This window comes from Zosterops lateralis (assembly GCF_965231275.1).
Source record: "Zosterops lateralis genome assembly, chromosome: W".
NCBI lineage: Eukaryota > Metazoa > Chordata > Aves > Passeriformes > Zosteropidae > Zosterops > Zosterops lateralis.
In genome coordinates, this window is record NC_139801.1 from 477,659 (window position 1) to 501,904 (window position 24,246).

General features: G+C 46.9%; 1 protein-coding gene across 1 annotated transcript in view; it reads right to left on the bottom strand.

Annotated features, from left to right (window-relative positions):
- Positions 1-23,917, bottom strand: part of LOC310922188 (WD repeat-containing protein 7-like) — a gene marked incomplete at its 5' end in the record, with an annotated part of 34,235 nt that extends 10,318 nt beyond the window's left edge. Inside the window, 21 exons of the mRNA XM_083882601.1 lie at positions 1,397-1,583; positions 3,306-3,527; positions 8,648-8,761; positions 9,903-10,026; positions 11,824-11,942; positions 12,419-12,493; positions 13,376-13,464; positions 13,547-14,310; positions 15,640-15,854; positions 16,650-16,845; positions 17,323-17,543; positions 18,530-18,778; positions 19,589-19,730; positions 19,853-19,955; positions 20,305-20,450; positions 20,756-20,875; positions 21,433-21,509; positions 21,957-22,131; positions 22,241-22,319; positions 23,014-23,120; positions 23,762-23,917. Coding sequence (XP_083738727.1) covers positions 1,397-1,583; positions 3,306-3,527; positions 8,648-8,761; positions 9,903-10,026; positions 11,824-11,942; positions 12,419-12,493; positions 13,376-13,464; positions 13,547-14,310; positions 15,640-15,854; positions 16,650-16,845; positions 17,323-17,543; positions 18,530-18,778; positions 19,589-19,730; positions 19,853-19,955; positions 20,305-20,450; positions 20,756-20,875; positions 21,433-21,509; positions 21,957-22,131; positions 22,241-22,319; positions 23,014-23,120; positions 23,762-23,917 — 3,680 coding nt within the window. The remainder of the gene's footprint in view (positions 1-1,396; positions 1,584-3,305; positions 3,528-8,647; positions 8,762-9,902; positions 10,027-11,823; positions 11,943-12,418; positions 12,494-13,375; positions 13,465-13,546; positions 14,311-15,639; positions 15,855-16,649; positions 16,846-17,322; positions 17,544-18,529; positions 18,779-19,588; positions 19,731-19,852; positions 19,956-20,304; positions 20,451-20,755; positions 20,876-21,432; positions 21,510-21,956; positions 22,132-22,240; positions 22,320-23,013; positions 23,121-23,761) is intronic.
- Positions 23,918-24,246: the final 329 nt, after the last annotated feature.

The following is a 24,246-nucleotide window of genomic DNA, read 5'->3' on the forward strand; positions in this document are numbered from 1 at the left end:
AGCCAGGACCAAAACATCCAGACCATTCTATTCCACCAGGCACAGATAAAAACCTGGGGATTGATTTGGAGGTGATTTGCTAATTTGGGGGCCCACTGAAGCTGTGGGTGCCCCATCCCTGGAGTGGTCCCAGACCAGGCATGAGGGGATTTGGGGCAACCTGGACTAGTGGAAGGTGCTCCTGGGGGTGGAAATTGGACGATCCCTAAAATACCCCCCAAGCCAAACCACTCCATGATAATCTCTATGAAACCTGGCTAATTCCAAAAGCAAAAATACATCCTCACCATCCCAGCCAAGACATCAAAGCCTAAAAATGCTGGGAAAACACTCTTTTATCCTCACAACTGAGCAGTTTTCCTGGGCACAACCTAACCTTCGGGAACCAGGACGAGCCGGGCAAGTCGAGGAGTTCCGAACACCCGAGTTTTGCCTAACAGCTCGGATATTCCCTTGATTCAGCAGGGAAAAAAGAAACCCACTCGTTTTTCCTGGTCAATAAATGTGATTTCTTCTTTTCTATCTAAAAAGCAGAAGCTTGACATAAAAGCTCTTTAATAAAACCTCCGGGAGAGGCGCCGGCAGCTGTGTGCCGTTATTGTGTCCGCGGCAAATCCGGCACAAAGCGGGAGCTCAGCGGGGCTCCGCCAGGGTGAGATCCACACTTAACCCCTGCACACGTTGTTGCTCCATTTCTCCCCATCTCCCCTCCATCCTGGATCTGTCAGGGATGTAACAGGCCATTTTCAATCTAAATCTTGTTATGGATTAATAAGCAAACGCTTTCGCGCTTATTATGCAATTTATCATGAGGAAAATTGCGCCGGGCTCCTCAAGGCTCCACGCTGATCCCTTCATTTATTCCCTGCTCTTTGGGGGGAGAGAGAGCCAGACTAATCTTCCTGACAGCTCAGGATGGACTCACACTCAGCAAAAGGACCTGCTGAAGAACTCTGCTCGCTGGGATCCTGGGAGTCGGGATTTACATAAAGCGGGGCTTAGGAGAGGCTTTGGGGAAGGGAGAAGGTGCTGGTGCCTCCTGTCACGCTACAGGGAATAACTGCAGTTCACACCAAAAACAATGCTAATCCAATTTGTCCAGCTTTCTCCTGCCAACACAGGCCAAGGATTCATTCTTCCTAAAACTTACATAAAATGGCCAATATCTACCTTAGATTAGTATCAGAACCCTCAACATGGATGGATGCGGAAACGCATTTCTGGGATTAAAATAACTCCTTACTAGAGGTGTCAATGAACATTTCATGGACTCATGGAGTGATTTGAGTTGAAAGGAACCTTAAGGATGCTCCATGCTCCATCCAAGCTGGATGGGGCAGCCTCTCTGGGAATTCCATTCCTCCCCACTCCCTCCCAGCCCGGGGGAGGCACCCACTTGGCCAGCTGCTTCTCGGCGTCGGCGCAGAGCTCCAGCAGCCCCATGAGCACGGCGGACACGTCCATGTAGGGCTCCCAGACGGTGAAGCCGCGGCCGATGAGGTCGATGGCCGTCCTGCGGATGGTGCTGTGCGCCGGGAGCCGCGCGCTGGGCGGCTGCAGCAGCAGGAATGTCAGCGCCTTGCCTGCAGGGGAGGGGGTAACGGGGCTCAGGGCAGATAGTCCCCTCCCTGGGGACACCCAGTGACAGCCCTGCCACGGGTAGAGACACCTTCCTCTAGCCCAGAGTGCTCTGAGCCTCATCCAGCCCACCCTGGGGACATCCAGTGCCACCCTGCCATGGGCAGAGACACCTTCCTCTAGCCCAGAGTGCTCTGAGCCCTGTCCAACCCATGCTGGGACACCACCCACTGCTGACTCTCCAATGCAATATTTTTACTGTCTAACAAATAAACTTGTAAATGGATTTTGGGGGAAAAAATGGGAGAAGTGGACACACCTAAGTATTTCTGAGAAATGGAGCTTAAGAGGGAAAGGGAGAGAAACATCCCAAACAACTTCAGCCAATCCTGAATCCTCATCCAGGTTCTGCACACTTTGGAGACACTTATCCTGCACGTTTATTTCAAATATTAAGTGTTTCCCAAATGTGCACATTTTGGAAATAGAATGGAAATCCTTATTAATATTTCATTTCCCAGCCTGCTTTTAAATCATACCCATAACTGGAGGAGGGCTGAGCCCAGCAAAGCTCACCACAAATTCATCGTTATCTCTCCATCGTTATTTATTACCCCTCGGTGCTGTTGCTTGTGGCGAAGATAATTACTGATTTTATCAGGTTTTTTTCTTCAACTGTCCTCAACAAGTTGCTCGTTTTGTTTATTAAACAAGCCTCCTGTTGTGTTTTGGGAAAAGGCAACCAGAGTTTTTCCAGTTGATTCTGTGTGAAACAACCCCCAAAATTCCTCCTTGTCGGTTTTATGCCTCCAAAATCAAAACTTTATTAAAAACCCCAATCAAACTCTCCCACCTTTCACCAGGACCGACCCAAAGTCCCGGTGCTGGTGGTTCCCCGGCCGGGACATCTTTGTTTAAAGCTTTGCCTGGGCTTTAAGCGAAGGAATTAATATTGACAAAAACATCCCGGCGCTAATGAGTTGTTCGTTAGGGCAATAAACATGTCACATTAGAGTCAGCACAGCCACGGCGTAATTAGCCCTGGAAAAAGCTCGGCACAGCGGGGCTGGAATATCCTGGGAGGATGATGAGCATCCCCTGGGCTGGAGGATTTGCTGCTGTGCTGCCCATTTATATTCCTGAGATAAAAATTTGGGTGGGATTTGCTGGGCACAATTCGAGCTCAGGGAATGCCATTGCTACATCAATTTGCAATTCCTACATCAATACAAGTGGTGTTCAAATAGAATTTTAGCCCAATTGTTTCATTCTGCATTGGCACATTTGCTCCTTACAGCACTTGATTAACCCAGAATGCTAAAAATTAAAATCAAAATTAACCCCCCAGTGTTAAAATTTATCATTTCTCTTCACTGCACACAAGCCCTTGGATTCCCAAAATGTCTTTCCTGGCAGAATCTCTCTCCGAGCACGAGGCTCCAGGCAGCCTTGTTAGCCCCAGTTTGCCAATGGATTTTAAAAAAATGAAATTATTTCCTCGGGAAAATCAATAGCCCAGGCAGGAATGAGACACTGAGAACTCTGATCATCAACATTCAACTAAATCCAAATGATGGACTCCGAGAATAGGATTTAACTCGATTGTGACCCTCTCTAGATGATTTTTTTTCCCGATTGTCCACAGAGAGAGAGAGCTCCATCAGCACCCCTTCCAGGTGAATTCCTCAGCACATCCCTGTCCCCAGGGGAGCTCTGGGGGTACTCACAGGTGTGCCTGGCCAGGGAGTAGTTGGATCCAGCGCTGGTGAGGCCGAAGCCCTCGGGGATCTGGCTGGAGCTGCGGGGCCGCGTCAGCAGCTTGGGCGGCTCGATCTCGGCGCCGAACTCGGCCCCGATGACGCCCAGCAGGACGATGGCCGTGGCCTGTTTGCGCCTCTCCTCGTAGGATGTGGACACTTTCTTGGGCTGGGGCAGCCCCGACAGGCAGCCTGGAGCACGGGGAGAACCACAGAGGAAGAGGGAATGTTGTGTTAGAAAAGGTGTTTGACTGAGAAAATGAAAAAGGTGAATCGCGGTCTCTGCGATCAGCGGGATTTTCGGGCACGGAGACGACTCAATTTACCTCTAAAAACCTCCAGACGAGTCAAAATATCCCCTTCAAAACCTGCCATGGGGCACCAGAGAACTCCTCAATTTCCAGGTTTGTTTGCTCAGTGATTCCATGGAATTCTAAGTTTATTTTTGGGTTGTTTCTCGTTGACTTTCAATTGACAAGTTGCAATTTTTCTTGCAACTTGCAACTTGGTTTTAGGAGATGGATTTTTTTTTTCAGGCTAAGTTCTTTGCATTATGTTTGATATTAAAAGCATCTTTTTTGATATGGGATCCATCACCACAACCAGCTTCCCATTAAATTTTAGGCTAACAGTCTAATTAAACAAAACTGGTATTTTCATACAGTAAAAACGTCACTTACGGAATTTTAACGATGGGACAAAGCCATAATCAGGATTTTTACATAAAAGTGAAATATGTGTCACTAATTTAACACAGTCTGAATTTCACTAAGCAGAGGAGGTTTGCCCTATTTGGAGTAAAATCCCAAAATCTAAGAAGAAATTGAGTCCACTCTTACCTAGGTGTTCATCTCCAGCATCCTGGGAAATTCCCTTACCACTTTTATTCTATAAAAATATGGAAGTTTTAACCCTTCCCGAGCTCCCTGAGTTGGGAGGAATCACCTACCACAGGATTAACATAATGAATGTCTCTGTTAATGACCTCCACAGGGCTCCAGAGGAAAAAGAAGGAAGGTCCAACCCTCGCCAGCCAAAAGGGAGAGAGAGGAAAAAAAAACAAGGGAAAGCTGAACAATGGGAAGGGAGGAGAAAGAAGAAAAAAAAAAAAAAGGAAAAAAATCAATATCAACTGCCTTTGGAGGAAGAAGGATGAAAAGAGGCTGGAACAAAGCAGGGAAGGGAACAGTTGGAATTGTCCATTTGTGTGTGTGTGTCCCACTGGATGTCACAGCCCAGGGTGGCCTCGCTGCAGGAACCTGAGGTGGGGCTGAACTGGCCCCAAATCCTGCCCCAGGATGGTTTATCCTGTTCCAGGTGCTCAGGAGACACAGAACGGACCCAAATCCTGCCCCAGGATGGTTTATCCTGTTCCAGGTGCTCAGGAGACACCAGAATGGACCCAAATCCTGCCCCAGGATGGTTTATCCTGTTCCAGGAGACACAGAATGGACCCAAATCCTGCCCCAGGATGGTTTATCCTGTTCCAGGAGACACAGAATGGCCCCAAATCCTGCCCCAGGATGGTTTATCCCATTCCAGGAGACACAGAATGGACCCAAATCCTGCCCCAGGATGGTTTATCCCATTCCAGGAGACACAGAATGGACCCAAGCCCTGTCCCAGGTTGGTTTATCCTGTTCCAGGTGCTCAGGAGACACCAGAATGGACCCAAACCCATCTCCAGGATGGTTTATCCCATTCCAGGGGACAAAACTCCCAGACCAGGAGCTTGAGCTCCTTCCTGCTGCCAAGACTTTGTTAATCCCACGAGAAATCCCAACTAGGACAGGCTGGGAAAGATCCACAGTGTCCCATGAGCAACTTGGGATGTGACAGTTGGATCCTCACAGCTGTAGCAGATGATTTTCTGCCTCAAAAATAAAACATTTCCCAAAATTACCAAGACTCCAAGACATTAAAAACCAAACTCCTCAAATACAGCAAAATCTGTCCCCCTGGAAACCTCTGGGTGAGGGAAAAAAACCTGCTTAAATAGAAGGGGATAAAAACTCCTTAATATTTGATTTGTTTTAGGGTTGTTTTTCTAAATTACCAGGGGAAGCCTCCAATTAATAGGAACGATTTTCCCCAGCTGAACCACCAGGCTGAAGTAACACCTGGAAGAGGAGCCCCCTTTGATTTGGCCATGAAAATTTGGTATTTTCTCCCTGCACTGTGCCTCCCTTTAATCACGGCCAGGGCTGACACACAGATCCATTTTCCTGACAGGACCCTTGATCACCCTATCACAGGGAGAAAATTAATAACCTCCAGTAGCTCCGCGTGGAAAAAACAGAAGCTGCGGCGCCAGGAGGACAAAAAAACCGTGGGGATTTGAGCTGCAAAAAATCCCACTTGAGGGTGAGACAAACCAAAATAATCCTGAGAAGATCCACCTGTAAGCACTGAAGGCCTGGAGGTGCAGGAAGCAGAGTGGGTGAAAATCTCTGTGGTTTCCCCAGGCAGGATTGATGGTCAGGCTGCAGTTAAACACTTTGGAGCACTCAGCTCCCCTTAATTGGCTTTGCACACTTCTGGGGAGGAAATTAATTTCAGCCCAGCTCACAATAAAAGGATTAAAGGCCCAGGAAGTTCTCCAGGTTTAACTGGCTGAGGAATATCGATGGGTTTGGGTTAAGGTGGTTTGAGGAGAGGTGAGTTCTGTGTGTGGGAACTCCCAGGGATAATCAATCCTAAAATCCAACCCACCAAATCTGTGTTTAGAACTTTCCCCTGGACCAGAGCTCTGCTCTGAGCAGCCAGAGAATCCCCTGGGGCCAAGCCAGCCCAGCCCAGGGGTGCAGCTACACAACACTTCCATCGGGCTCAGCACTGGGATTCACTCATGGCATGGGCAGAAAATAATCTGGGAGTGCAGAAATAAGAGGCTTCAAATGGAATCAAATTATTTGCTCAACACACAGAGAGAGTTTTGAGGACTCTCTCCAAATAATTCAGAAGTGAAAAGACCATCCAAGAATCCCAGTGACAGGGAAAACGCAGGAGAAAAGGGAAATCTTTTATAAAACCTGTGGTTTACTCATCACCAACCATTCCTACATCCACAGCTCCCTCAGCTGGCCCAGCAGAGAAGGGCCCTGGGAGCTGGAATTCCTGCCTGGAAGGGCTGACACCAAGAGGAATTTTGGGAATCTCTCCCCTGGCAGCCCATCCTGCAAACACACAGAAATATTGGAAGGTGCCTGGGAATTCTGACATCCAGCAGTTCCTGCTCTGATGAGGGAGAACCAAACCTGGATTTCAACCACGACACAACAACATCTTTTCATTCACCTTTTTCCTATTCCCAGAACTTCAAACATCAAGACCAACCCACCTGCAGATGATGATCCATGTCCAGCTCAAATCTGTCTGTGAGAAGCAGCATTTGAGTGCCAGAACGAGTGGGACTGTTTGTGTTTTCTGATTAAAAATGGAGTGATGAAAGACCCCAGCAGGGATCCCCAGGCCTCAGAAGAGTTTTTCCTCCCAAAATACCCAAAATCTGGGGCTGCTTTAAGCCAAGAGTGGCTTTAAATCCATCCCAGGGAGCTCAAACCAACCTGGAGGAAGCTCTGAGTGCTGCCAGCCCTAAATGTGCCACCAGGACTGTCCCAGCTCCACACTGGACTCAGATGTTTGCAGAGAATCATGGAAAGGGCTGGAAGGGATTTTAAATCACCCCAGTTCAAATGGAACAATTTAAACAGAATTTTTCAGTTCCTTGGAATAAAAACATCAGCATCATCCCAAATGGGACATCCAGATTTTGGACTGGTTTGACTGGAGCCTCACCTTTATCTGAGATCTGGAATCCAGCAAGGAATTCTTCCTCATTAATTATTCATCCTGATTAACAGCTTATTAAATCCTGCTCAAAATATCCTGCCTGCCACAATAACTGAGTGCCAACTACTTATTTCTGACAAAAACACAGTGTCAATGCAATCAGAGCTCTGGAATTCTAAAATTGGGAGGAATTTCATCAAGTGCTGGGAGTTGTCATGCATTAGCAGAAATTACAATTTAATCTCTTGAATTGCAGGTGGAAGATGTGCTTTTCCACACAGAGAATGAGGATTTTTTGGGGTTTTTTTTTGCAGCCATTCCCATTCTCCTGGAATTTCCTGCTCCCTTTTTATGAGGGAATATTTCACTGTGCTGCTGCAGCAGCAGCATCTGTGGAGCACAAAATGGGTGAGGATGCTGCAGCCTCTTCCAGGGAAAAAGGCAGAGACAAAATGGATCCTGAGCTGCTCAGAAGGGGAATATCAGACATCTCCCAGCCAGGTTTTAAAGCACTGCCTCCATCTGTCAAAATTTCCCTCTGAGGGGACATTTAAGGCATGATAATCTCAATTTTTCCAAGATCTGTTTATTGCTAATAAGATCTCAACAGAAAGAGCTTTCAGACCAGATTTTTAACATTTAAATAAATTGGATTTAAACTTTAGTGACAAAATCAGTTGGAACAAATAATGATGAGCAAGACTTAAATTTGGAGTGGTTACAACCCAAATTACAGCCAAAAAAAAAAAAAAAAATAAAAGGACTTTCCAATGTAATAAGGCTTTTTTTTTTTAATTCCATCAGATTTTGGAGCTTCAGAGTCATTGGCATCAATTTACCTACAAAAAATTTACCCACAGAAATGGACCCACGGATTGAGAAATAACCATTTCAAAAGCAAAAATGGTTTTAAGGTAGAGACACGACTTCTTAAAATTTAAATTTTAAATTTTAAAATTAAAAAATTTAAAATTCATTTTAGATTACTTCAGATGGGTGGAACCAAAATCAGGGAGTCTATAAATTGCACAATAAAATGCAATTCAAAAAATACTCACAGAATATTAATAAATATTATTTAGAATATTAATAACAAAGCAAATTCACCAAATTCCTGAATTCTGCTGGAGCCAGGGAAATTTATGTCCAACTGGCGAAAAAACACTGCTGTGCATGTGTGAATTATTGAAACAAAACATCTGGTCTGTTTTTAATCACCCAAAAAAACCCTTTCAGGCATTCAAAGGAGATTTGAGGACGGATAAAATTTTCTAAATAATTTTCTGAACTGTACAAACCTGCTGAACCCAAAATTGAGGATGCAGCGCCCTCAAATCACTTCTTCCAGAATCAATTATTTAAGGAATCATTATAAAAAAAATTATGAAGAATTTCAAAGCTTTATTTTTGTAGCACTATTGCTGCTCGTGGGCGGATTTAAGAGCTCCGAATGTGTTAAAACAGATTTAAATATTATTAAAATGATTAAAATGAATGATGTTACTGATGTGAATGCTCACCTGCTGCAATGTCATCATCCACCAGGTCGTGCTCCTCCTCCTGCACTTTGGCCTCTGTCCCTGAGGGATCTGGGCTGGCAGTTGCTGTCTGAAGGGCCTCTGTGGTCACTCCAGCTGCAGGGAACAACAACACCCCAAAATCAGGGATTTGGGGGGGAAAGAACTCCCTGGTTTTGCCTTTTTTTTTTTTTTTTTTTTTTTTTCCCTGCAGCAGCTAAACTTCATCTCATTCCTTCAGCTCCTGCCTGGCTTTGGGGCTCCTTCCAACTCCAACCTCGCACAAGATGCTCAAACCTCATCTAGAAACAGCAAAATGGGATATTTATTTGGTTTTTTGGGGGGCTAACATGGGTTATTCCCCATCCCTGGGAATGTCCCAGGCCAGTCTGGACGTGGCCTGGAATTATCTGGAATCTGAGACGGATCTGAGTCTGCTGGACCCAAAAACCGGCTGATTTTTGCCCCATATCAATATTTATTATTAATAATTTATGTCCCAATATCAAATGGCAGAACTGAGAGGAGAGGAGGATGTAGGACAAAAAGAATATTTCTTTATCTTTCCCATTCTCCTCCCTCTCCTTCTAGCAGAAAATGAGACTTGTGAACTCTGTTATATCCCAAATAATTCTTATTCCCTTTGATTCCTCCAACTCTGTATCCTTAATCCCAAGAGTTTCAACACTTCCCAAAAAAACCTAATCCCAATTTGTTACTTTTGACCCACTGGAATTTCCCTTTGATTTCTCCAAACTCTGTATCCTTAATTCCAGGAGTTTCAACACTTATACAAAAACCTAATCCCCCTTTGTTACTTTTGACCCACTGAAAAGGTTTCCAGTCTAACTTCCTTTCAATTCCTCCAACTCTGAATCCTTAATTCCAAGAGTTTCAACGCTTCCCAGAAAAAACCTAATCCCAATTTGTTACTGGAAAGTTTTCCAGTCTAACTGAGCTCGGAGAAACTCAAACCACATCCTAACAACACCCACAGGATTCCTGCACTCCACGAAGATTTAATGTCCTGCTCAGACACTCTGAAGTCAGTTGGTGAATCACAGAGATCATATTTTCAGGGGAAAACAAACAACTTATTCTAAGGAAGATGAGCCTGTGGAGATGTGCTGGTTGTGGGGAATATCTCGGCGGCCTCGACACCCCTTTGCAGGGGCAGGATGGGGTGGATTTTTGGGAATGTGGGGTTCCCAAAGCCCCTTTCCCCCATTATTTCCCCCAGGGAGGGGCAGCTCCTTACGGGAGATGACGCTGTCCATGTACTGGGGCAGGTAGGGAGCCCAGGTGTCGATGGTCTCCTTGCGCCCCGCCTGCTCGATCCGCCGCAGCTCGGCCAGCAGCAGGGCCTGCGCTGCCTCCCGCACCTGCAGCGCACAAAACACAGCTCAGATTATCCCTGCAGCTCCACACACCACACCTGCAGCGCACAAAACACAGCTCAGATTATCCTGCAGCTCCACAAACCACACCTGCACCACAGCCAGGACATAAAACACAGCTCAGATTATCCCTGCAGCTCCACACACCACACCTGCAGCACACAAAACACAGCTCAGATTATCCTGCAGCTCCACAAACCACACCTGCAGCACACAAAACACAGCTCAGATTATCCTGCAGCTCCACAAACCACACCTGCAGCACACAAAACACAGCTCAGATTATCCTGCAGCTCCACACACCACACCTGCAGCACAGCCAGGGCACAAAACACAGCTCAGACACACCTGTGTGTCCATCAAACCACGCCTGCAGCACAGCCAGGGCACAAAACACAGCTCAGATTGTTCCTGCAGCTCCACAAACCACACCTGCAGCACACAAAACACAGCTCAGATTATCCTGCAGCTCCACAAACCACACCTGCAGCACACAAAACACAGCTCAGATTATCCTGCAGCTCCACAAACCACACCTGCAGCACACAAAACACAGCTCAGATTATCCTGCAGCTCCACACACCACACCTGCAGCACAGCCAGGGCACAAAACACAGCTCAGACACACCTGTGTGTCCATCAAACCACGCCTGCAGCACAGCCAGGGCACAAAACACAGCTCAGATTATCCCTGCAGCTCCACACACCACACCTGCAGCACACAAAACACAGCTCAGATTATCCCTGCAGCTCCACACACCACACCTGCACCAGGAGCTCCACAAATCACACCAGCACCAGGATTTCCTGGTGTTCTGTACAAGGTTAAACCAGGGTTTAACTAGAAAATATCCCCGGACCGGGAATGAAAACTCAAGGGTTGGCGGTGGGAAAAATTATTAAGGGAAAATTGAACCCGTGGGAAATGGATTTGTGGAGGATTCCCAAAGCCTGACAAGGCTCACACAGCCTTGTAGAGGATTCCCAAAGCCTGACGAGGCTCACACAGCCTTGTAGAGGATTCCCAAAGCCTGACAAGGCTCACACAGACCTGTAGAGGATTCCCAAAGCCTGACAAGGCTCACACAGACCTGTAGAGGATTCCCAAAGCCTGACAAGGCTCACACAGCCTTGTGGAGGATTCCCAAAGCCTGACAAGGCTCACACAGCCTTGTGGAGGATTCCCAAAGCCTGACAAGGCTCACACAGCCTTGTGGAGGATTCCCAAAGCCTGACAAGGCTCACACAGCCTTGTAGAGGATTCCCAAAGCCTGACAAGGCTCACACAGCCTTGTAGAGGATTCCCAAAGCCTGACAAGGCTCACACAGCCTTGTAGAGGATTCCCAAGGCCTGACAAGGCTCACACAGCCTTGTGCATGTCTGTGCAAACTCTGAGATAAAATATGCTGACTTAGAGAGGCCGTGGAATAGGACAGACATTGTTGAGGGAGAAACTGAAACAAGTTTCAAACTATGGCCTTGCAAACAGATATTTTGGAGGAATAGAACTGTGAAAGATGTGTTGTGGGGTAATTTTAGGTGATTTGCTTGAAGGCATCAGCAGCTAAGGCCAAACAAACATTTATTAATTAGGAAACAGTTTGGCTTCTGATTGTGATGGATGAAGTGTAACATCTGTACTGCCTCACCCTTTTCACGAGACTAAAAATGGACTAAAGCACCTCTCAGGAGGCACCTGTGGGTCAGAAAAAAGGAGTTTTTTCTGCCATCAAGCCCTGAAAGCCAAGAGCAAAGCCCCAGAACACCCAGGCTGAACTGACCTCCAGACAACGGTCCTGCCAGCGCCGTGCCAACATCTCCAGCAGGGGAGGGCGGAATTTCTCCAGCCCCAGCAGGTCTGGGAGCATCACGCAGTGCATGGCAGCCAGCTGGCTCCAGCCTGGGAAAACACAGCAAAAACCACACCTCTGGGTCAGGGAAAGTGATTTGTGGGGAGGTTTCAGAAATAAATGACAGCAAAGTCCCCGTTATGTAAATATATCCCAGCACTGTTTGCCTGTGATCCTTATTTTCCACCTGAATCTGGATTTTAACACACTTGATCCAGGGGAATTCCTACTGTAGGCAAAACCAGGACAGAAATACAGAGCTCAAACAACACAACGGTTGTGAAATACTCTTTTTATTATATTAAACACATGTCCAATACTATATTGAAATCTCCATCAACACCAAAACTCAGATTTAAATGGTGTGAAACTCCTTTTTCTTTTGGTTAAAAGCCACTAGGAAACCCCTACCCCAGGTACCCCTTAATTCAAAGAAGAACTGCTTTAGGAAATCAAAACAAAAATAACAATGGCAAAGGATTTTAGCTGAAGTAAAGAGTAAGTAGAAAAGTGAGGAAGGAAATACCTTCGTTGACTAAGAAACAGGAATGGAAAGCAGAAGTGTCAGAGTGCCCAGATTCCGTGCTGGAAGCAGCAGCAACTTGCAGAGGAAAGAAGAAGAAGAAATAAAAAAGAGAGAGACAAAAAAAAAAAAAAAAAAAAAAAAAAAAAAAAAAAAAAGAGGGAAGTGAGGAGAGCAGCAGCAGAAAAACGGATTAGTATCACTGGAGGATGGAAAAACAAGAGGAGGCTTGTGATGATCTTCAACTGAAATATTCAACTTAAAAACAATAATATTCAGCTTAAGGAGAATTCCAGGTTTTCCAAGAAGGAAGAGACACACATGCAGCTGCAGAGGAACATGGAGACAGTAAGAGGAACTGGGATGTTCTGAAAGGACCAAAGTGCATCTAAATCAAGTGATTTAAAATTTGATTTTGGGCAGAGGGGTTTGGTTTGTCTTCATGGTTGACTGGGAATTAGAAACCAGCAATTTTACTGCTTCTTTTCGTGCTTTTCCCATATTTCCAAAGATTTAGAATTTGTACTAAAACCATAAATTACAGCTGCACAAACCCAGCCCAGACTGAAATTAAAGCTTCACTCCAGGGTCACTTTCTCCCAATTTGAGGAGCTCCAACCAGCCAAGGAGTGATCCTGGCACCAAGCTGGGATCACTCTCATAGAAATATTTTGGGATGAGTCTGTAGAGCCTTCAGTTCCAGGCTTTGAGCCTCCTCAAAGCCAGAATGGTTGGGAGAATTTGAAATAGGTAAAACCTCTTTGTCAGGGAATGATGTTGTGGCAGAATCAGCACCTTGTATTGATTATTAGACAAATTGTAATCCTCAATAATTTCATTGAGATTAACATTATTTTTTCCTGCCACTCAATCATTTTATCTCCTGATAACAAGGTGTTAAATTCAGAGGGATGAGCTGGACTGACAGAGCCAGGGGTAGCAAAGGAAGATGTTTTTTACCTTGTTTGATTTGTCCCTGTGCTGCGTGGCTGGACACGGGCGGGGGCGGCCTCGCCTTGGCCATCTCAGGAGTGCCCGGCCTGGGTGGCCTAAACACAAAACACCCACATCAGCTCAGCCCCAAAGGCTTTGGGAAGCCCAAACCCAGCTCTAGATTAAAGCCCCGGGTACCTGGTGGGGCCTTTCTTCATGTGGTCCCCGATGAAGGTGGCGTTGGTCATGCTCATCAGCGTGTTGGCCAGCGAGATGACGGACAGCAGGTGCTGCGTGGTCACGGCCCGGGACACTCCGTAGGTGCCCTTTCCCAAACCCTCTGTCACCGACATCTTCCTGCCCAGCTCCTCCAGGGCGGCTTTGCCCACGGGCTGGTTGTAGCCAGGGAGCATCAGGGACATGTGGCCACCGCGGGACAGGAGGCCGAAGGACACGGAGCAGTGCGGTTTCAGCATGCCGAGGCGATCCAGGCACAGCTCGTCCAGCACGGAGTTGAGGCCCCAGGCGTGCAGGCAGGACATGAAGAGCTTGGCCGTGTCCATGGTCAGGTTATATTCCAACAGAGTCAGCGGTTTGGATTTGCTGGAGCGATACTCCGGGTCGCCGTCCTCCCTCCTCTGCCTCATGGCTTCTTCATCCTCATCCTCATCGTCGAGGAGGTGCTCCTTGATGTTCTCCTTGATGGTCTCCTTGACCTGCTGGAAGAGCACGGCGGCGCGTTTGCCCGTCAGGAAGGAGCCGCCCTTGTCGGAGCCGCCCTGGGCTTTCTGCAGGTTCTCTGGGGACACCAGGGCGGCGCTGGGCCGCGACGCCTCCTCCGTCAGCAGCTGGATGATCAGAGCCTCCACGTCAAAGAACAGCACGTGGATGTCGGGGTCAGTCAGGTTGGTCTTGATGGCCTGGACCATCAGGGAGTTGTGGGAGTATTTTGGTAAATTCCCCTGGGAAAACAAGAGAGAGAATTGGAATTGCCATTGGTGGATGAGCCGAGCTTGAAACGCAGCCACAAAGCACAGAAATTCAATTTGCTGATGTTGAGAGCCAAACTGAGCTCTGCAGGTTCACACTTCCTTCTCCTGAAGCCCATGAGATAGTTGGGATGAGTCTGTAGAGCCTTCACTTCCAGGCTTTGAGCCTCCTCAAAGCCAGAATGGTTGGGAGAATTTGAAACAGGCATAAAAACCTCTTGGGCAGGGAATGATGTTGTGGCAGAATCAGCACCTTGTTAAACAAGTCCTAACCCCCAATAATTTCATTAAGATTAACTTTATTTTTTATTTCAAAATTCCCATCTTTAGTTATTAAGCCTAAAACACATTAAATATTTCACACTAGAGGGTGAACTATGGAATCAATATATGGCATTGGAAAAGAAGCTGCTCAGATTCACCTGGATCTGCAATTCATTACTGCACCACTTGATCATTCCCCTTCAGTCCCATCTTCCTCCTCCTTCCCTCCCTCCCAGGGGGAAAAAAAAGGGAGGAGGGAAGGATAAAAGCTGAAGAATGTCAGAAAGGAGACTGGAAACCAGAACATTACCCTGAGTTTTTACACAATATTTTCCCTCACTCCACCTTCATTCCCAGCACCTGGATGAGGAGCCCACAATAAAACACTGCAGCTACAAATGTGACATTCCCAATCCTGCCTGTGTTCAGCAGCAGCAGCAGCAGAGACTCTGAGCACACAGTTTTTAATGAGAACATGCTGGTGGTGCTCTAAGGGAAGGAGATTTCTCCTCACAAACAGCAGGTGACAGCACAAGGCAAAAGAAAAGGATAAATGGGAGAAGTTGGGAATGGCTCTGCTGCACTCTGCTGGCCACGAGCTGTGCCAGGGGAGCTTTGGGCTGGACACTGGGAACAATTCCTCATGGAATTGGGAACAATTCCTCATGGAAAAATGAATGAAGAAGGATGTCATAAACAAGGAGACTGATTGCAAAAAGAGGCTGCAATTCCGAATAAATTATAATAAATAAATAAAACCAAAGAGTAGGATAAGGACTGAAGTGGTATCATGGACAGCAACATACACTGGGGAAGAAACACGTTTAGGCTTTGGAGAACCACATTTGGGGTTTTGGAGAACCACATTTGGGAGAACCACGTTTAGGTTTTGGAGAATCACATTTGGGTTTTGAGAACCACATTTGGGTTTGAGAGAACCACGTTTAGGCTTTGGAGAACACTGGCTGAGAACCTTCTGGTCACAAGGACGGAACCTCCCGGATTTCACCTCTCTCTGCAAAGACAGAGCACACCCACCTTATCGGAGGCCTCGGAGGCCAGCAGGTTGGTGGCCAGGGTCTGCAGCTTCTGGTGGGCCACGTTCTTGAGGGCGGCCAGGCTGCGGCGGGTCATGGCCTGTTTGAGGTTGACGGCGGGGTGGCTGAGCGCGTCCACGGCCGCCGGCACCGCCTCGTCGCAGGCGTTGAGGATCTCCACGGCCGTGATGCCCATCACGCACCTGTCCAGAGCCCCTGCCAGGGGGGACAGGCAGGGACAGCTCAGCATCCCCCAAACAGCACAGGGACAAACTCTGTGTTCCTAAATCTGACACTCCTGGCCTCTTTTTCTGCCAACATGGGGGTTAACGGCACAAGAAATGAAGTTTGTGCTCAAATTTAGATGTTTGTTAATTCTTATCTATATTAAAGTCTCACCAGTTGTGAGTTCTGCTATAACTAACTAGGGTGCAAAATGGATGCCTCTCTATCTCTACAAGGCTTTTTCAAGGATCAGTTGTCTAATTGTGAGCTAACATCTAAATTATTTATGCTTTTAACTCAATAACCAAAAACCAAATGTCTGCAATGCAAACCTTTTCACCCAGTAAGAAAAAAACCACCCAGGACTATGAAGAAGAAGGACTGAGACAATGCCTCAAATCCTCCATATTGCCCAATATATATTACTACAAAATAAACCTTAAATTCTAAGCTTTTCACCCTGTGAGACCACACAATTCTATTCAAACTACACGCTCACAACCTCACAACTCAATTTCAGAAGCCTGTTCCCTGGCCTCGAGTCATATGTAGTGTTTGGCTGAACAGAAAGCCTGAAATTCTCAGCTTCCAGAATTCCAACCCTAAAAAGATGCTATTTTCCCAAAATTTCCATGAGGTTCAGAAACACCCCTGGTGCGATTCTGCGCTGAACACCTGGAGTGATAAATTCCAAATATAAATCTGCTAACATGTTTGAATTCCCTCCCCAGACAGGAGCAGCATCTACACCCATCCCAGATGGATCCATCCCGTGTCTGGGCTCACCAGTGTCCATCTGCCAGACGTACACGGAGCCGTCGGAGCAGCCCACCACCAGGTAGTCATCGGAGGGTCTCCACTTGATCACCTGGATTGGGAAGAGGTGCCGCGAGGCCAACATGATGCATTTCTTCTCCCTCAGGCTCAGCAGGCCCACGGAGTGATCGCTGGCCACCGAGCAGACGCAGTGCTGGACTCTTGCCTAATAAAAAGAAAAAGAAGCTTTATCATAATGCAGAGCTGGTGTTAAAAACCTTTTCCCGCACTGAGCCAAGCAGGGTGACCAAAAGCTCCTTTAAGGCACCTACATCAGTGTTCAAACTCACTGAGAACAGAATTCCCTGAGCAGAAATTCCCTTTAATCCATCCTTAGCACATCGTAAAGAGAAAATGGGTATTAAACCCCATTTTGCTAAGCAAACCCCCGAGTTTTCAATCAATGCTGCTTTGTTCATTAAATCCTATATATTCAGCTAAGAATATTTCAAGACGCAAAATTTTCTCTAATAGGCTTAATATTTTCAATCAAAACATGATGGAAGAAACCATAAACAACAGAATAATCCAGCTTTTTTTTTGTTGAGCTCTCACAAGAGCTGGGTGAGTGCTACACCCCATGTTGAATTCCCATTCTCAGGGAGGACTGAGGTGCTGGACAAGGTTATCTTGCAGAACTCACACTGCAGTTTTCTGGCGGGACGAGCAGCTGGGTGATCTCTCCCCCGTGGACACAGAAGATGTGTTTCATCTCCCCCGAGAAGATGTCCCAGATGATGACAGAGAAGTCCACCCCTCCGGAGATGAGGTAGCGCTGGTCGTAGCGGGAGGAGACCTGGTGAGGGTACAGCAGGCACGTCACCTTGTTCCGGTGGCCTCGCAGCGTGCGGTGAGGGGGCCAGCCTGCCACGGGGAGAGAAAGAGAAATTCAGAGGGATTTCTGACTCTCTGTTTCTCTGGTCTGCAACTCGCACCCCCAAACTGTGAGATAATGTTATATGGAACCCACGTGTCCAACAGTGTGAGGTTTTTGTCTTCTTTTCTTTATACATCAGAGTCGCAGTTTTGCGTTCAGACTCAGTGTTTATTAATTCTTAATTACAGCCTCACGAGTTGTGAGCTTTAACTAACAAGGTAAAATAACTCTTTCTGTGGTTATTTATGCACTCCAATTTAATTCTCCAATAAGGAGATGACACCTGTATTATTTACACTTTTAACCAGTAATAACCACACAAGGTCTGCAATGTGGACTTTTTCAGCCAGTTAGAAAAAACCATCCAAAACCATAAAGAGGGACTTAAATCCTCCATATTGCCCCAATATATATCACTATAAAATAAACCTTAAATTCTAAACTTTTCACCCTGTGAGACCACACAATACTATTCACCTCCACACCCACAACCCCAATGCTATCCCTCAGTTTTGGAAGCCTGTTCCACGGTCTCGAGTCCAACATAGTGTTTGGTCAAACAGAAAGCCTGAAATTCTCAGCTTCCAGAACTGCAACCCCTAAAAAGATGCTATTTCCCCAAAATTCCCACGAGGTTCAGAAACACCCCTGGTGTGCGATTCTGCGCTGAACACCCGGAGTGATAAACTCCAAATATAAATCAATCCCTTCATTTCAGAAGCTTGTTCCACGGCCTGGAGTCAAATGTAGTGGCTTGCTCGAGGCAAGAAAGCACAGAAAGCCTGAAATTCTCAGCCTCCAGGCTTCCAACATGACAGCAGAAGAGCTTTTCCCACGGAGATTTCATCAGCACCCAACACTGCAGTCCCAGGAGCAGAGAGGAGACGCTCACTCCCTTATCTTTGCTCCTCATCTCCAAGCCTTGCAGCTGCAGGGCTTGCCAGCAGGTTTTAGGGTTTGCAGGGTGTCCTACCTCGGCGCAGCATGTGCTCCCCCTGCAGCAGCTGCACGATGGCGGTCTGCGTGGCGGGCACGATGACGATGCTGCCATCCTCGCGGCCGCACACCAGGCGCCCGTGGGCCGGGATGTAGACGCTGGCGGTCACCCGCAGCGGCTCCGAGCCCTGCCCGACGGTGCTCAGCTGGTCGATGATCCCCGCGGGACGGGGGCTCAGCTGGTCAAAGGCCTCCTGCAGGGAGATGGACGTGCTGCTCTGCAGGCCTGACAAAAGGAGGGGGAAATGTCAGGGAAAGGTGGGGGGATTGGAGGGACTGCAAAGTGGGGGGTGCTGGTGAGGCTGTCCTTGAGCGCTGTGTCCTGTTCTGCTCCCTCAGTTTAGGATGGACATTGAGTGCTGTGTCCAGTTCTGGATGTCTCAGTTTAGGATGGACATTGAGATACTCAAACACATCCAGAGGAGGCAACAAGGCTGGTGAGGGGCTTGGAACAACTGAGGGAGCTGGGGTTGTTTATCCTGCAGAAAAGGAGACTCAGAGGTGACTTTATCACTCTCCACAACTCCCTGAAAGGTGGAGTTGTCTCTTTCTCCAGGCAGCACTGACAGAATGAGAGGACACAGCCTTGAGCTGCACCAAGGGAAATTTAGGTTGGATATCAGGGAAAAGTTTTTCACGTACTGGAATGATCTGCTCAGGAAGGTGGTGGAATCACCATCCCTGGATGTGTTTAAAGCAGACTGGATGTGGCACTTGGTGCCATGATCTAGTTGAGGTGTAGGGGTGGGACTTGATAATCTTGGAGATCTCTTCCAACCCAGTCATTCTGTGAATTCTGTGCTGGGAGTTAGAATTGGGAATTTCAGGTCTCTCCCAACCCACTGTGGGATTCTCTGCTGGAAATGAAATCACTACAAGAATAATGCTCATTAATATTTTGAGCACCTCTGCTAAGATGAAGACACTTCAGCTCCTACAGGGAGGTAACAATTAAACTCCAAATTCACGATCTGTGGGAGAACCAGCATGGCTTTATCCAGCAAAAACCACAAAGATCTGATTATTCATCAGGTACCTTTTGCACCTTCCTGCTGCTCAAGGATGTCAGGAATGCTCCAAAGGCTGAGTCTCCCTGAGGAGTCTCCTTGGATTAGGAGCCTGTAGGAAAACTCTCTCTGGCCACAGAAGAACCGAGTCACTGGAGGACAAATAAGGAGCTGTTGGGAAAAAAAAGGAACAACCTCAGACTACTCACAAAGCACGTGCTCAGCTCAGCTTCCTTCTTTTTAAAGCAGCACCAACAGAGCCCAGCAGAAAAGCTCCAAAAAAAAAGATGTACCTGTTTCTCTGCTCTGTCCAGCACGCTGTACAACGAAGGGGGATTCAAGTTCTCCACTGCTTTGCCCACATCCCTGCGGAAGGAATCGCTGGCTGGAAGGCAGCTGGGTGTGAGAACAGAGAGAGGAGGAGAATTCCTGGTGTTAAGAGGGATTCCTACAGCAGGACATGGATGCTGCTCCCACCCTCGTGCTCTGATCGTGTTCCCACTTGATTTATGTGGGAATATTCAAGATAAAACACTATCTGTACCCAGAACAAACACACCATGAGGATGCCAGAAAGAAATCTTTGATTTTACTTGTTATTTTTAACCTCTTTGATGCCAAATTTTGAATTAATTTTATAGTTTTGTGTTTACATGTCTTCCCCTACTGGACCCATCTTCAATTATCTCAGTTCAATCCAAATGAATCAAAAATGAAATAAATGAGGCAGTCCTTTGTTGAGTACCTGGCTGGTAATTTATAGATGAAGCTTTGTCCATCCTCAGTCCACACAATCACTTTATCAGCTGCCACAAAGTCCCCACCAGTCCAGGTCTGCTCATTTTCACTGGGCACTGAACACAAGAGGGAATAATCTCCAGCATCAAAAACCTGAGAGGAAACAGGAAACAAAGCCTGTTGTTATGAACCAATTAATTACACATTAAAATGCCCAGGCATCAGCTGATTTTGGGTTCAGTACCACAGAACCACGGAATGGTTTGGGTGGGAAAAGACTTTAAGGGTCACCTTGTTCCAAACCTGCACCCCAGACAGAGATTTGGATTAAATATCTAGAAATACATGAAGTACATACTAGAGGTGCATGAAAGAGACTTGGAGCTTCTTGCCCTGACTGTTTTCCTGCAGTTTAATTGAGATTCCTGAGGGAGAAGGCCCCAGGGGCCCTGCCTTACCCTCCAGTACTTGGAGCACACGACCAGGAGCGAGCGCTGGGTGAAGGAGCAGAAGGAAATGCTCTGGCAGTTCTCGCAGTAGATGGGTTTGGATTCCTCCTCAAACACCGGCGTGGTGTCCTATACCAAACACAACCAATGCTCAGCCAACTCCTTCCTGCTCCATCTGAACACAGGGAAAACACTGGGGACACTTCTCCAGGTGCCAGATTCTATGTGATTCTCAGTGATTTCTACGGAAAACCCAAGCCCTCAGAGCAGTTTCTATTCCATTCCTCCTCCTAAGCAGATCTGCAGGAGCACGTGGTGTCCTCTTTGGGCACTGAAATCTCCCAGGACAGATTAGTGGTGCTGACCTTGCAGCCAGGCAATGAAGCAGATTCCACTCCCAAAATGAAAGTGGGTTTTCCTTAGTTGAGAAATATCTTTTACAGGAGGTTTTTGAGAAGAGCTGATTACCACAGGTCTGAGATCTTGGGGCAAATCTCCTTTATTAAAGACTTTTACAGATTTGGAAAAATTGGACGTAATCCTGCACTTAATTGGGAAATCAGCTCGCTGAGAAGTATTAGGAATTCTGGTGGCAACTTAAATGAGTAAAGGAAAATTCAGGCAGTTGATTTTCCATGGCAAAGAGGAGAAGGAACATCAGGAGCAGGAAGTGTCACTGATCCTACCTGCAGCCGATTGACGTCCGAGGTGACGATCCAGACCTTGAGGATGCCGGTGACGGACACGGCCACCACGGTGTCCTCTGGGAAACACAGAAAAGAGGCTGAGCCACAAGAATTTCCTCACCTGAGCACTAATGAACACCTGATCCAAGCACTCCTGGAGCATTTGAAATGTTTACTTGTAAAGATGGTCATGGAATAAATTAAATTAGCAGGAAACACTTCATATCAGAGCTCATTTCCAGGTGTTCCAGCAATTTATCTCTTGTAGGAATAAGAGCTGAGCTTTCCCACCCCAGGATTTTGGCAATGCTCAGTTTAGAATTGTTGCTGAGCCTTAACTCAAAGAGAGAAGTCCTTTAGTCAGGATTTTCTCCCCAGTGCTACCCAAACCTCTCAGCAATTCCAGTCTCCACGAGACACCAGATATGAAAGCCCACCAAATTAACACCAATTAGCAGAACAAACCCACTCTGTGCCCCTGGAAACGTCCAAGGCCAGGCTGGATGAGGACAAGAAACAATCACCTTGTGTCCTGTCAGACCTGATGATGGTCATGGAGCTGATCCAGTCAGGAGAGATCTTGGAGATCAAAGAATAAAGGACCTCAAGGCTGGTTGCATCCACCACCAGGATTTCAGGGTAATGCCCGTGGCACAGCAGCCTCCCTTCCCGCTGGGTGCCGACTGTGAACTGATAGAACTGCACAGAGGGGGACAAACACTAATTAGAGTTCACACAGGACAATAATTCCTTCATTTCCCAAAGCCATTCTGCTCCCTGCAGGGGGACAGTCCCTCCCAGCACTCACCTGGATGCCCGTGTGGGCACAGGCCAGTTTGGTGAACTCGATGCACCTCCCGTCATTCACATCCCACAGGCACATCTCCCTAAAACACAGGGAAAAATATGTGGAAAACAGGCCAGATTTCCAGGGATTTAAATCCCTTCACATTGGGAGGAACTTCATTTCAACCCTTTATTAGAGATTATATAAAGTGCATTGAGAGAAACTCAAATTCAACTGCTAAATCCTCCTGTTCTCTGTGAGGATAAATTACAGAACCTGCAGGAGTTCAAACGAGCAGCTGTTACCTCCCTTTTTACAGTGGTTTTTAATTTAAAACTTTCTATTCAAATTTAATCAGAACAGAATCTGAGGTGCTTTCTCCTCCCCTTTATCAGATAGATAAATTCATAATGAAAACACATTTTGGTTTTAAATCCCATGGGAAGAGATCACTTAGCCCCAAAATCAGCCTAAGGTGGACACATTCTGACACATTTTGACACATTCTCTCCCCTCAAATTCCTTACTAAAAGGTTATTTAGGCAAATCATTCCCTACCTTTTTAGGATTAAAAAAAAAATCTCTATTTGGATATCAATTGCACAAGAAATCTTTCCTGCTTCCACCTGTTGCTCTACGATTAATAAATAAAACCAATGAAAAAATAAAATGTGTTTGCTGAGGAATTTTATCTTGAGCATAAAAATCAAACACAGGGGTGAAAATATGGATAAACTGAGGACAAATTCCCATTACTGCAGTCCTGCACATCAAACAAACACTGAGAAACTCACCCACTCTCTGATGCACTCACTATATATTGCTTGTCACTGGAGGCTGAGGCTTTGGATAAACAAGTCACTGAGGCTGTGTGACCAAAGAGCAGAGCTCTGGGATTGACCTGAGAAAAAGAAAACAGGGAGTCAAAAATCCCACAAATCACCAGAATATCCAGAATATCCCAGAATATAAATGACCAGAATATCCCAGCTCTCTACTTTATGTGTTATATACCCATTAATAAGTGCACACACACATTTAATTAGCACAGCAGTTGATGGATCATCTTAGATAAACTTTCTACTTCACACAGGAATGAGAATTTCAGAGGGAAATGCATTTTTCTAAACTCCATATTTACAAATCAGGAGTTGAATTTGGCTCAATTCAATTTAAATTGTTTGTTCGTTTCATTCAGTTTGGCTGAATGAAAAAAACTGTGTTGCACATTAAGAGCTTTCCCCAGGTCAATTCCTGTATATCCATAAATAAGGGGAGACCTCAGAGCCCCTTTCCAGTGCCACAAGGGGCTCCAAGAGAGCTGGAGAGGGAATGGACTGCCAGGAAAAGAGGGAATGGCTTCCCACTCGCCAGATGGGATATTAGAAAAGAATTCCTTTTCACAACACAAGCGACTGGCTTAGAGCAGCAATGAATTTTAAAACAACTTCCTACAGGAGCAGCAATGGCATCCAAGAGCCAAAGCAGCTGTGGGAGAGGGAGGACATGCCCTGGGCAGGGGAACTCTGCGTCCCCCGTTACCTGCAGGTCGGGGCCCAGGTCCCAGAGGCAGATCTGGCCGTCGTGGCAGCCGGTGACGATGACGGAGCCGTCCACCAGCAGCAGGGAGGACACGCAGTGCGTGGGGGCGCGCCGGCCCCACAGCACGATGGGCAGCACCAGGCTGTTCCCGGCCATGGCCGCCGAGTGCCTGGAATTCCAGCAACAGAGTGATGTCAGTGATGTCCCTCTGCTCGTGCTTTTGCTGCCTTTTCCCCTCGTGGTTCTACAGTCCTGTTCCCTTTAATCTCTGTCATTTTGTCCCCTTGTGTTTCCTGCCTTTTCCCCCTCACGTTTCCCACCCTTTTCCCCCTCAGGATTTTCCCGCCCTTTTCCCCTCACGTTTCCTGCCCTTTTCCCCTTGTGCTTCCTGCATTTCCCCCATCATGTTTCCCACCCTTTTCCCCTCAGGTTTTCCCGCCCTTTTCCCCTCATGTTTTTCCCGCCCTTTTCCCCTCAGGTTTTCC